Raw genomic sequence first — 13538 nt, 5'->3', positions numbered from 1 at the left:
TTTTCCTGTTTCATACATAAATAGTATACTTTCTTTTTTTTCTGAATAGTATGTATTTTACTCAATTTCCTTCCGTTCTCCATGACTGTGTCAGCTGCACGAGGACAGTGATTTTTGTTTGTTCACGACTGTATCCCCAGTGTCTGGAACAGAGTCTGAATTGTGGATATTGCATTATTAGCTTTTGAACGAACAGCAATTGTTCTGCGCTTATGAAGCTACCAGCTGAGGGGACCTGATGTCTTTCCATGGTGCATATCATAAGAGGAAAAAAGCTGAGGGAACAATTCAATTGTCAGGGTCGGTGATGTCCTCTGGGACTTCCTTTCAACTTGCATTAGGTAAGAAAACCCTCCTTGTAGATGAGAACATGACACCAAGATGAAGGACATCAATGTGGCTTCCTAGCCTTGGCGCCTACTTGAGACAGAGCCCAGTGAGCTCGCTGCTCTGACCCCTAACTAGACAAAGACCCAGGAATTCCAGCACTTGGGGATTTTACTGACTCATGTGTGTTTACACATTTGCTTTCCCTGCCCCCCTCACATTTAATTCTTCCCAAGCACACCTTTACGTATAACAGAAGAAATGTTAAAATGTAAAAATATATTTATAACCGAAAAATATTCACATATTGGCATTTAAAAAATGACTCACCACTGTCAATTGCCAGGAAGAGGGCAGTGTATACGCTGTTGTGGACGAATGGGGACTCGCGGTCCAGCACAGCAGTGGTGTCGACAGTCCCGTTGATGGGGTTGATATTCAGCCAGCCTGCTGGGTCCTTGTAAACAGAATACCTGAAAAAAAAAAAAATCCCCAAACAATGTCAGATTACATTCAAAATAGATTCAAGAAATGTTCAAGGAGTACTGGGCACAAGCTCCAAGGTTAGCTGCCAGATAATTCTTAATACAAATCCAAAAACATCATTATAGCACAGTTGTTCATTCAGAAAGTAATGACTGACCATTAACTCTGGGCCTTTTCTGTTTTAAATATTTTGTACATGCACCTCCTTTATTCCTCATGACAAGCCTGGGAGGAAGGAGCTCTTATCTGCCCAGCTCTCACAGAGACAGAGTTCATAGCCTGTCTCCTGAGTCCAAGTCCAGTTTTTTTTTTTTTTTTGCTTTTACACCTTGGATGCATCTGGTATGCAGACTAGGCAGGAGAAGCACTGTCATGAAGGTACAGGCAAGGCACATGGACGCTTAGAGGAAGAAGTAATTATCTCTGATGGAGGGTAACCCTGGGGTCCTCACAGAGGATGCAGTATCTGAACTAAGACAGAAGGAATGGGGGGATATTGTCAGAGAATGAGAGGACAGACACGTCAGGAAAAGAGAAGAATATGAACTAACATATGGAACAGAGATATCACTAAAAATGTAAGTTCCACAAGAGCAAGGATATCTGTTCACTGTCATGACCCCAGCTCCTAGAACATTACTTAGCACACATACAACACTCAATAGATAGTTGCTGAGTGAATGTTTAGGGACCAGAAGGTAGATGGTTGTGGTTGGAAAATACCTCCTCTAGGGGAAACTGAAAGAAAATGAATTTGCAGAGACAAATTATAAAGAACCTGAACCACCGTAGTACGGGGTTTGGATTCTGGATAACAGAAACCATAAAAAAATTTTAAAATGTTCTTATTTTTGAGGTTGTTGTAAAAGTAATACATGCTCATTGTAAGAAGTTCAAACAATAAACATGTACATTAAGTAAGAAATGAAAGTCTTATATATCAGGGAGACTGACTGAACATGACCCAGATTTCTTTGAACCGGGTGGCTTGGTATATGTGGGACTGTCCCAGGGACACCTTGCTAGTGCTCCAGCCACGTTAGTACTTAAGCCAGAAAGACGCTTGTTGGTGTTTTTGCCATTCTCTACCCACCAATGTTTGGAATTCATGTCCCTGAAGAGACATGAGAACTGTTAGTTCATCAGTCTTACACAGATGCCTGAAGTTGACCATCTCTGCCTTATACTGCCAGCTTTGGTTCTAAGAATGTCTAAAACTGGATTTAGCCAACAAGGTGGCAAATCTCTGAATGAAGCGTTTGGGGCAGATTACCATCCTAGTCTTCACAGTGGAAAAGATGTCCACGTCCTAATCTCAGGAACCTGTGATGTTACCCTACATGGTAAAAACTTTGCAGGTCTAATTAAGTTAAGGATCTTGAGATGGGGAGATTTTTTTGGATTACTGGGAGAGGAAGGGGCTAAATGGCAACCACAGGTGTCCTTATCAGAGGGAAACAGAGATTTGAGACACACAGAAGAGAAGGCCACGTGACCACAGAGGCAGAGACCGGAGCGATGCAGCCACCCGAAGCTGCAAGAGATAAGGAAGGTTCTCCCCTAGAGCCTTTAGGGGGGGTGGCCCTGCTGACACCTTGATTTTGGCCCAGTGAGACTGATTTTGGACTTCTGGCCTCCAGAAGAATAAATTTCTAGCCACCAAGTTTGTAGTAATTTGTTACAGGGGCAATAGGAAATCAACACAGTAGATATAATATCCCCACTTACGGATGAAGAAACTAAGGCACAAACCACACAGATCCTAGGACTGTACAGTCTGGACATGGGCCCAGGTGGTCTGACCCCAGAGCCTATGTTCTAAACCCCCATGCTAAGCCGCTTCTCAGCAGAAGATACGCCCTGAATTTTGAGAAAAAGTTAGCTCTGAGGATAGAATCAGGGCTCCTCTAAGTGTAATGGGTCCGATCATTCGTGTGTAGGAGAGACCAAGGGGCCATCCACAAATGTGTGGCCAAGGAGACGGGGATCCACCAAGGTTCCTCGTCCCTGACTTGGAGGTGATCTTGGACGGTTGCAGCGTGACTGTCTGATGAGGGAGCCTGTGGTCACTGAAAGGAGGGGTGGTCAGCTGGTCCTTGAGAAGGGGACTGAGGAATAAGAAACATGCGCTAGCAGAGGGAACAGAGGGAACAGAGGGAACAGGCATCCAAGGGGCCTCCAGGAGCCTCTGGTTGCAACTCAGCTGCCTCACAACAGGCAGCACTGCAGTCGTGTCCCAGCCTCACCACCAGCTAGGGAGACCCTCCACTGGCTCCCAGGCTCCGCTGCAGCCTCAGCACCAACCCCTGGACGTCTTTGGGCTTCTCAGAGGCACTGACAGACCCTCTGACACAGAATTCTCATTTTAATTCATACAGAGGAACGCCGGTTTATTTCAGCCGCTTGTGAACTTGAGTCACATGAACAGACCCAAGCATCTCTGTGCACACCAATCAAATTCAGTTTTTATACTGAAAGCAGACGGGCCAGACCTGGGACTGCAGACCACCACCAGGAAGAGGACCCTGCAAATGCTTCCCGGAAGGCATGGGATCCAGTCTTCAGTGTAGCAGCCTCAGGGCACAGCATCTGTTACCGAACGCACGTCTGTGTGCCCGACGCAGAGTGAGGCCAAACAATACCAAAACGTCGGAGTCTGGAGCAGAGAAAGGTTTACTGCAGGGCCATGCAAGGAGACGGGTGTCTCACGCCTTAAAAAGAAATCCAAAATCCCCAAAAGCTTTCAGCGAAGCCTTTTTACAAGAAAGGTGAGGGAGGGGCATGGTTAGCTGCTGCAGACTTCTTGGTGTCGGATCCTTCGTTCCTGAGGTCAGGTCACCGTCAGGTCACGGTGTTCCTGTAAACCTCCACCAAAACAAATGTTACTCTCTGTTCTGACAAGGAAGAGCAAGGTCCCAAGGCTCAACTTTGGCCCTCTGAGGTCCAGGCCCTGGCTGAGAGGAGGGGGTCCCCGCGGGGGCCAGTTACCCCGCCCGGGAGCGTTCGTCCAGCACCCAGGCTGGGTCCTCCCGCCACTGCCCAGGCCCGGCTGAAGAGGCAGATCTCAGCTGGCAGCGCCCTCAGGGCCGGGCCCCCAGACTCCGCCCAGCCGTCATCACTGAGGGAGCCTGGCACCCAGGACCCCGCCGGCCCTCAGGCTTTTCATTTAACCTGGAGAGAACCATTTGTAAAGGATCAACAAGAGTTCACGTGGTAGCAAATACCAAGCAGGTGAATGCCCAGCTCGCCACTATCGCCCTGCTTTGAGAAGAGCCCCAAACACAGAGGCGGACCTGAAGTAATGATTTGCACGTCCTCGCAACTTAACCCTGACCTCTGGCCACCTCCTAGGGGGAGACAACTGATCTAAGCTGGACCAAGTTTTGAAACTTGAACGGAGAGGCTGAAGCTAGCTGAAGCTGGTACCTTAATGGCAGTGTCCGTCTACTCCCGTTGCCGAGGCCTCCATGGACCTCGACCCACGGAGACCGCCGTTGCCATTAGGTCGCGGAGGTGGGGATGCGGGAGGGGTTTGCAGCTTCTTCAAGGCCTGGGCCCGGCCAGTGGGCGGCCGTGGCGAGGGCTCTGGAGCTCTGCGGGACACAGCCCCCAGCTCACCCGCCGGTCCCGGGGACAAGGCCGCGATGCGGAAGACCACTGCGAGGCTGCCTGTCGGCGGAGCGGCGGAACCTCTAACCGCCACGCGAAGAGTCTCGCACTAGGTCTCGCGATACGGACCGCGCGGCCGCTCCTCCCCTATTACACATCCATTTAATAATAGTATCAACACAGCAGCATGCAACGCTCAACTGAGCATTTACTAGGTGCCAGGCGCTGTTCTAACAGCTTCCCGTATCTACTTTGTCAGCCTTCACATCAACGCTGTGGGGTCGATAATATTATTCCCATTTTACACATGAGGGAACTGAGAGGATGCTGGATGCTATAGATCTTATAATTGTCTTAATTTTTTTCTATTAGTAAATTACAAGCTGCAGATTTCTTAGTTTGAACTTCCGTCATTTTAAACCGACTTGTATATTAAAAAAAAAAAGATCTTAAGTAGGATGTTTTATTTTTAAAAAATGTAGCACTGTGACTTTTTGCCAAGGAAAATGATATTGGATATTATTCCAGTGCAAAAACAAACCAAACCAAACCAACAACAACAAAACCCCTCAGGGCAATAAATGCCTTTGCCAAGGTCAACAGCTAGTGTGCAGCAAGGCTGGGATCTGAACTTGGTGCCAGGGCCCTGCCCAATCACACACGTCGTCAGCATCATGGGGGAGTTAAAAGCATAGACTTTGGACTTGGATTCCGGCTGTGTGACCTGGGGCGAGCTAGTCTCTGTGATTCTGTTTCCTCCTCTGTTAGGTGGGACAATCCCAGTGACCTCAAGGGTGGCTGTGAGGGCAAAGTGAGGCCTGCGGCCACTGAGTCAGGCCCAGTGTGCTCTCTTTTGACGTGATCCACACCGTCCTCAGAATGTTTTGGAAATATATGACTCAGCGAGCCCTGGGGAAACAAGGTTTTGAAGCTAATACAGTGATGGGGAACAGATGGAGAGAATGAATGAGGCTAACGGAGGTTTTCCCACACTCCCTTGATGCCTCAATTATCATTTCCATATTTCTTCAAAACAGAAGACATGTATTACTCATGAGAATGAACTGCTTTTAAAACACCAGCCTTTCATTTCGATAGTAATTTACACGTACACCTGGCAAAATGCTATCTTCTAAGACCCACCTGAAATGTCTCCTCTGGGTCCCCGTTTGAGTTCCCCAGTTAGAAGAATTAGTCACGCCTTCCTCTAAGTCCTTATAGATTAAAATGCCTTTAACAGCATCATATGGGCCCTATAGGTCTGCCACCTTCACCACCTTCTCAATGTCAGGATGAGGTTAAAGTTGGCTATACTACTGCATGCTTACTGTGCCTGGCTTTGTGCTAACCATTCATAGTCAGACCACATTTATTTCTGTGGTTCGCAACTCCCTGATGAAGTGGGTATCATCGCTGTTATAAAGAAGAGACAACCAAGGCTCAGAGAGGCTTAGCAACTTGCCCAAAGCAGCACAGCTAAGAAGTAGCCGAGATGGAATTAAACACAGGTGCGCCAGATTCCAGGCTCTGGATCTTAACCAGGATACTGTGTGTTTATGCCCAGGAACAGGTGTTGGCCATTCTGCATCCTCAGGGCTGAATAGAGTGCCCGAACAGGTGGTCACCCAGTAGATGTTACTGCATCCTTTCTCTTTCAGTTGGAACAATCAAGGAAATGGAAAATGCAAAGAAAGGTGACATTTGTTTCCCATCTTATCAGGTAACAAGTTCACAGTTGATCCAGGAGTCATCTGTGGTGGTTCAACATATTTGAAATCATGAAAAATTTAAATGGATATTTAAATATCCATATTTTATTCCTTGATTAATCGACTCAGAGTTTAGATTATAAATAAAAACTGAATGAAATAATCTAGCTTTCCACATTGGCAAAGAATGCTCTTTCATTCTCCCGTCATTTTTTTGTTTTTTGGTTTTTTTTTTTTGGTCTTACGCTGCTACAGTTTTGCAGAACAATGAACATGTTTGCTTCTTGAATAAGGAAAAGTTATATTCAGTAGAAAGCTTACAGATGTTAATTGGAAGCTGTCCCCTAAGAACAATGCCCAGTAAAGGCCTGTACCCATCACATTTCCAGTGAAAGCATGAACTTGAGTGGTTTTACAGGATAATATTCCACTATTTTATTTTCCTTAAAAAATAATCAGGGGCTTCCCTGGTGGCGCAGTGGTTGAGAATCTGCCTGCCAATGCAGGGGACACGGGTTCGAGCCCTGGTCTGGGAAGATCCCACATGCCGCAGAGCAGCTGGGCCCGTGAGCCACAATTACTGAGCCTGCGCGTCTGGAGCCTGTGCTCCGCAACAAGAGAGGCCACGATAGTGAGAGGCCTGCGCACCGCGATGAAGAGTGGCCTCCACTTGCCACAACTAGAGAAAGCCCTCGCACAGAAACGAAGACCCAACACAGCCATAAATAAATAAATAAAAAAAATAAATAAACCCAGTTTAAAAAAAAAAAAAAGCTGAAATATTAAAAAAAAAAACAAACCCCAAACACTTGCCTTTCCCTTAAACTCTTAAAAAAAAAAAAAAAATCAGGTCTCCATCGTTGTCCTATTTAATTGAATTTTTGCTGGGCCCTTTGTTTTCCGCTATTAGTTGATGTATTTTGTTTGGTGCCTCTTCCAATCGGAGACCTTAGGGAGGTCTGCCCATGCCGCAGATCTCCTCGATGCCCATCTTCCTGCGTCTCCTCAGAATCACAGCCACGGAGAGAGGAGGACGGGGTCATTCCATTTACTGAGAATTCCCAAGTGCCCAGTGCTGGGTTTCACCGTGCCCACGCCCTCCAAACTAAGAGCTGCATGGAAGCTGCTGCAAGTAGGTGTGATCCTCCCTAACCCTGGAGATTTTTACCCCAGAGGGGAAAAGAGCTCAACACCTATCAACCAACCTGCCCTTCTACCTCCTGGCCTATGAACCCTGGTGTCAAATCAGCCCTTTGGACCGACTGGCCAGGCACTCTGTAAGTTTCTGCATTTTCAAAGGTGTCTTTTTAATAAACCTTTAGTGCAAAAATACTGGCGTGCAAGATATTTTCTGTGCTTCTGGGCCTGAAAAATGCATATGTCTTATTAAATTGGAATTTCCAGGCAATTTATCTGTAATGTGAACTTTGCTTGTTACAGGGGAAGAAAAATCAAATTAAAAACAAGACTCATTTCACTCTGTATGTAGCTTCACAGGAGCTGCTCGCGTGCTTGCCAAGGCTCGACCTCTTCCAGGTGTCAGCATTGAAAGACACAGGGCAGGCTGATTAGTAGATCAGGGCAGTGGGGAGGCGGGGAGCGGTGCACCTAACCACAGTCCGGGCCTGCTTCCCTCGTGGGAAGCGGGCTTACTGTCCGCAGGGCCCTGGCAGAGCAGGGAAGGAAGCTCCCAGGCCAGAGGGCTGGGCTTGGTATTGACCTGGAAGGACTTCCAAGCCAGGGGCCCAGCTCTCATGGGGGGGGGGGGGACCATCAGAAATATCCCGGGTGATGGCATGGATTGTAGGGAGGGTTGGTATTTTTAGACCAATGTACAAGCCTAAGTGCAGCTCATTCTCAAAGCGGAGTCAGTAAGGATGGGAAAGATTATGAGAGCCTGGAAAATGAAAACAAGGAAAGGGGAAATACAGAGTGATTTTCTATTCCTACTGAAGGAAGCAAACAACCCTGTAAAACCACAGGGAAGAAAGGAAACAGGAGGTGTATACTCAGCTCCTCACTTAATTCCAGCCCAATGGGCCCCCTATGTTAGATGAAATATCTGCTTGGGTGATTCAAATCAACCACTTTATTTAAAAACAGAACTAGAAAGAATTCCCAGCAGAAGGAAATACAATGTTTTGAAATAGCTCATGTAGCTATGGCTCGGAGTACAAAGGAAAGGGCATATTTCAAATCTCCTGACAAAACATACACAAGAGACTGAGGGACCAGTGGATTCCAGAATCCTAGCTCAGTTACACAGCACAGGCCACCACAGCATTTGTAGAAATCTGGGGGACAGCGTTCTCTCCTGCTCCTGGGGAACCAGAGCCAAAGAAAGCAGTCTTGCTAACAGGAAGGACTTCTCAGGGACGGAGAGATGCCACAACCAGCAGACGTGGACAGAAGAGCTTCCCAGATCCCTACCATGACAACAAGCAACGCACAACCACACCTAAGGAGCTCACGTTCCACCCTTCAGTGGACACAGGTAGGTTTGGTGTGAGTCCATTATCTCTGCTCTGTCATAGGAAGTAGGAGGTGAGATCACTAGGGATTATCTTTTGCTTGGACCACTCCAGTGCACCTGATTCTTGCTTCTATTCTATTGCTACAGTCAGTTCTTCAAAGAGCAGCCAACTGAAAATTGACCATTTTCAGTGTATATCTCACATGATGTAAGTTCCTGCTCAGAATCCTCCAGTAACTTCCCTCTGGGCACAGAATAAAATCCAAACTCCCGACCATGTCGCCAAGGCTTTGCCTAACTTTCCACCCGCCTTTCATCTATCTCATTTGACTGTGTCTCTGGTACCTAGAAGAGTGCCTGGCACACACTGAGTAGCTACTCAGTTGTTGGATGAATGAATGAATGAACAAGCCTTCTTCCACATGCTTTGACTGACCCAGATCCTGGGCGACCCAGAATTCTAAAGGAATTTTGTCCCGAGGTGCCCCATGGACAGACCTCTTGAAGAGGCTACTAGACCATCTCTCTCTTGTTACAGCCAAACTCCCACCTACATGCTGCTTCAGATGTGCCTTCATTGGGCTCTGACCTCACCCATGCTGTCAACAAGGGGATTACTTAGATTAGCCTGTGTGTCGGGGGTCCCGAAGACCCCCCCACCGGGTTCAGTAATTCACTAGGAGGACTTACAGCCCTCAGGACATGGTCACACTCCTGGCTAAGATTTATCACAGGGAAAGGATGCAGAACAATATCAGCAAGGGGAACATGCACATGGCGTAAAATCCAGAGAAATCAGGTAGAGTCCTCTCCCAGGGGAGTCACACAGGATGAGCTTACTTCCCCAGCAATGTGTTGTCTACCAGGGAAGCCCATTAGGGACTCAGGGCCCAGGTTTGTACTGGGGGCTGGCCTTGCAGGCACCCTCTTCCTGGCAGGGAGCAAAATGGCTGACTTTCAGAAGGAAAGCAGGTGTCCAGCACAACCATATTTTTTGGCACAAAGCCTGAATTCAGGCACAGGGAGCCCTCCTCCCAGGTAGGGTGCTGGGAACCCTCCAGAAATCCAACCTTCCAGGCATCAGCCAAGGGCCAACCTTGCCAGCAGGCCTTTCTGGGGACAGCAGTTTCAGGCTCTTCTCTGCATGTTCCATGATCAGAACAAGGGGACTGATGGGTCAAAAGAAATTCTACTTCTTTTTAGAAATCATTTAATTCCTGGTTCTCCTAAAACCATGTTAATTCTCCTAAAACATATCCAAACCCTTGAGGAAGCCAGAAATCATGAGGGAACACGTTCTCTAGGTGAGGTGATGGCTGGCTTCTACCCTCTCACGTATACCCAATGACACGCAGATGAGGCCTTTTGTGTTTATTGCAGAAAACTCAGGCAACATAGATAAGCAAAAAGAAGAAAATTAAAAGCACCCTCATCTACCTCCAGAAATAAGCATTACTAAAATTTGGTCTAGAGGCTTCCAGACTATGTATAGATACACACATGAACACATGCATGCATGTGGCCATGCTGTTCACTCCCTCATTGTGAATAACTATTTGCTGGGCGTCTCGTGTGCCAGGTGCCGAGTGTGGTGCTGGGTGGGCAGCAGTGGATTTCCTGTTTTGTTGGAACTTACACTCTGGCAGGCAGAGAGGATGTTAATTAGTAATTTACATTAGTTATTTAATTACACTGGTGATGACTGCGGCCAAGGCAGTTTCCCTCACATAACACATCATGTTTTTCTATTTTTCAGTATTTGCTTTCTGTTGTATCTAGAACTGGAGACACACATTCATTGATCACCGAGGAGGTGCCACACGCTGTGTGTATGTTATTACATATCATCGCCCCATCAGCCTGGAAGGTAGATACTATTACCCCATTCTACAGATGAGGAAACAAAGGCTCAGACTGGGCCAGTAGCTTTGAAGTGGCAGAGCTGTGGTTCCAATACAGATTCTCTGTCTCCTGAACGTAGTCTGTATTTTTGTTTGCCTTGAGAGTAGACTGTGAGGGTTGGTAATTTTTCTATGCCATTAGCTCTCCAGATCTGGCTTGTGTCAGGGTTACCAGGTTGCTGAGTATGATGGGGCCTTTCTGCTTTTACCAAGTTCCCCAGGTGGTTCTGGTTTACCAAAGCTTGAGATCTACCACTCAACCCACAATGATTAAACTCGGAAAGGAAACCCTAGGACTGTGTCCTGTGGGTGGGTTTTATTTAGGGGGTTAACTCAGGAACATGGCATTGGAATCTACACAAGGGTAACATTTTCTAAAAAAAAAAAAAAAAAATACCCAAACTATTAAGCTAATATAATACTCTTGTAATAATCCTATTTCTGTTTATAAAATTTCATATACCCTTGAGAAAGGTTTAATATAATACAGCACATGTGTGTGAATTTAATATCTTCATCACTAGAAAGTCTCAAATAATATTGTCTTAAACTGTTCTTTTATTGGAAGGTTCATATTGACAACTTCTAAGTCAAATTAGAGACTTAACCACTGGGACAAACTACTCAGTTATGATGCAGATATCAATGGTAACTGAGGTCTGAGAATCATTTGTTCTAAAAAATAGTCATTCTTAGTCACCACCTGCTCTCACTAGTGGGAGAGAAAGGGGCGGGGCCCCAGCCAGCGGGATACTGACCTTGCTTAAGATTATTGTGAATCTTCTGTGCCTGCAGAAGACACTGCCAACCCCCGACCTGCTCCTCAGTGCGTGAGCCCTGTGTGCACGGAGCCTTCCCTGCCAAGCAGAGGGGAACTGACATTTCCCGGGCACCAGCTACTTGCCGGGATCACGCTTGTCATCTCCAAATACCGGCTCACCACCTGTGCCAGGCAAGGCAGGTCTGCTGCTCACCTCTCCCAGCAAAGGTCACACCTGCTCTCTTGTTTGAGGCCATTAATCCTTTGTTATAATTTGCTGCCAGTGTCCTTACAAAGGGGCTGATAGGAGGGACCTTTTGTGCCTGTGACATGGCTTTGGGACCGGGCTCTTTCTAGTTAGAGCTTCATCCCCATTCTGCAAACTTATTTCCGAAGATGATTTATGAAGTCTCCCACCCTGCTTTCGAAACCTACGTGAATGCAGCAGTTATTAAAAAAGGAAGCAAAGTCCCCACAGCCCTGATTATAAATGTCTTGTAAGGTGCCCTCAATATTGACTCAGGACAAAATGATCACAAAGAAATACGGAGAAATCTAGCAAGACAGATTCAACGTGTTAAGTCACAAATTTAACAATGTCAGAAAATTTTGGAAACTGGGACCCTGATACAGTAACTACATATGTGGCTCTTTTCAGTAACAGGCTGAGACTTCAGATTTCTGAAATCCAAGAACACATTTGTCAACTCTAGACAAGAACGTGAGTTGATATCTTCAGTGTTGGTGAAAATATTAAACAGATGCTTTAAACATGCAACTACAAATTGTTTTTCATGATTAATGATCATTATCATGATCATTAATTTTGCTATTAATGATCAGGCCTGGCTCCTCCCCTGTGCACTGTCGTCAGGGTTACATTTCCCACACCTGTATATCCGGGCTGGGTGGCTTTTCCCAAGCGCTAGAAACTGCACTTGGAAGGGAACAGGATGACTTGGAATTTGGTACAGTTTGGTAAAATGTAAGCTTTCCTTCGTGTGAGGATATTCACCGTTTGTTCACTTATTCGCTCGTTCCACGAAGAGTCACCTGGCTTTCACTGTGTTCCCGGGTCCAAGAATGCGAACAGGAACAGGTCAGCAAGGATGGCGCATCATCTGAATATTCCACTGACCCTGTCATGAACGGACTTCCGGCCACGTCTGTAACGGTCTCTAACATCCCCTCCCCTGACTTATGAGTCAGCCTCTCAGAGACCAGAACCATCCAAATACATGCCAACCAGCACAGAGCACGACGTTCATCTCACAGAAGACGAGGGGTTCCAGGAAGAGGCTCAAAGCAATGCTGGACTAAGTAAACCCCAGACAATGAGGAAGCAGCAGAGAGAAACCAGTCACCAGACAGAAGAAGAGAAAGGAGAATGAGTTTATCAGGGCCTCAAAAAAGAATGTTTTGCAGCATGTATTTGCAAATTCACGTTCTGGGTAAAGAGGCTAAAAATTTGAGTGAAAGGTACTTGCACGGCTGCTGGCAAATGTATAAGGACAGAAAAAGCATACATTTTTTAGCAGACAGGTGCTTAATAAAAATTAAAAGATTATAGTAGGGTTAATTGATGAGAGCAAAGTAACTCAAAAACTTAACATGAGGTCCTTTAAAAAATTATCATAGAGCTCTTACGTGGGCTGATAATTTTATTATGATGTGACTTAAATACTTACATATGGACATAATTCTTGTGCAACTGTAAAACCAAAACAAATTTACAGAAACACGGAGCCAGTGAAATTTAAATTAACATCATAAAAACAAGTGGTTTGCCCAGGATTAGGTGACGCCCTCTGGCAAGGGGATGAAACGCTGGCATGGCTTGGAAGGACACCTCTTCGTAAACGTGCCAGGCAAGCTGAGCGTGAAGTGTAGCGTGTGCTGTCATGCATGTTGTTGGAAAAACTGTGTCAAAGCAAAACAATCCTTGGTTCATCCATGTTCACTCCGAGAACAGCTTATGGCTGGGGTTCAAACAAACTAAGAAACAAATTGACTTTCATCATTTATTGTTCCAAAATAAGATCTCAGTCAAATCTTTTTTTGGTTTTGAGTTGGATTTTGGTCCCCACTTTAAATCAGTTCGTCTTCGGTGGTCCTTTTCTCTCCCCGTCTTCCCTAGATAAGGGCTGCTGGTGGTCCCTGCTCTTGAAGGATCACAAATTGGAGGACTTGAGCTGGATGAAGGCCGTGGAGGCAGGACTTTGGGGGTGCTGAGCCCCACACTGAGACGTGCCCTAGGAAATTACTCCAGGCCC

At 46.3% G+C, this 13538-nt stretch overlaps 1 protein-coding gene across 1 annotated transcript in view; it reads right to left on the bottom strand.

Annotated features, from left to right (window-relative positions):
* CDH13 (cadherin 13) overlaps positions 1-13538 on the bottom strand; it is a 1023676-nt gene that overhangs the window by 34184 nt on the left and 975954 nt on the right. The window contains exon 11 of the mRNA XM_036832418.1: positions 658-800. Coding sequence (XP_036688313.1) covers positions 658-800 — 143 coding nt within the window. The remainder of the gene's footprint in view (positions 1-657; positions 801-13538) is intronic.

This window comes from Balaenoptera musculus, chromosome 19 (assembly GCF_009873245.2).
Source record: "Balaenoptera musculus isolate JJ_BM4_2016_0621 chromosome 19, mBalMus1.pri.v3, whole genome shotgun sequence".
NCBI classification, from domain to species: Eukaryota; Metazoa; Chordata; class Mammalia; order Artiodactyla; family Balaenopteridae; genus Balaenoptera; species Balaenoptera musculus.
The sequence above is the reverse complement of the archived record's forward strand: the minus strand, read 5'-3'. Positions and strand labels throughout refer to the sequence as shown.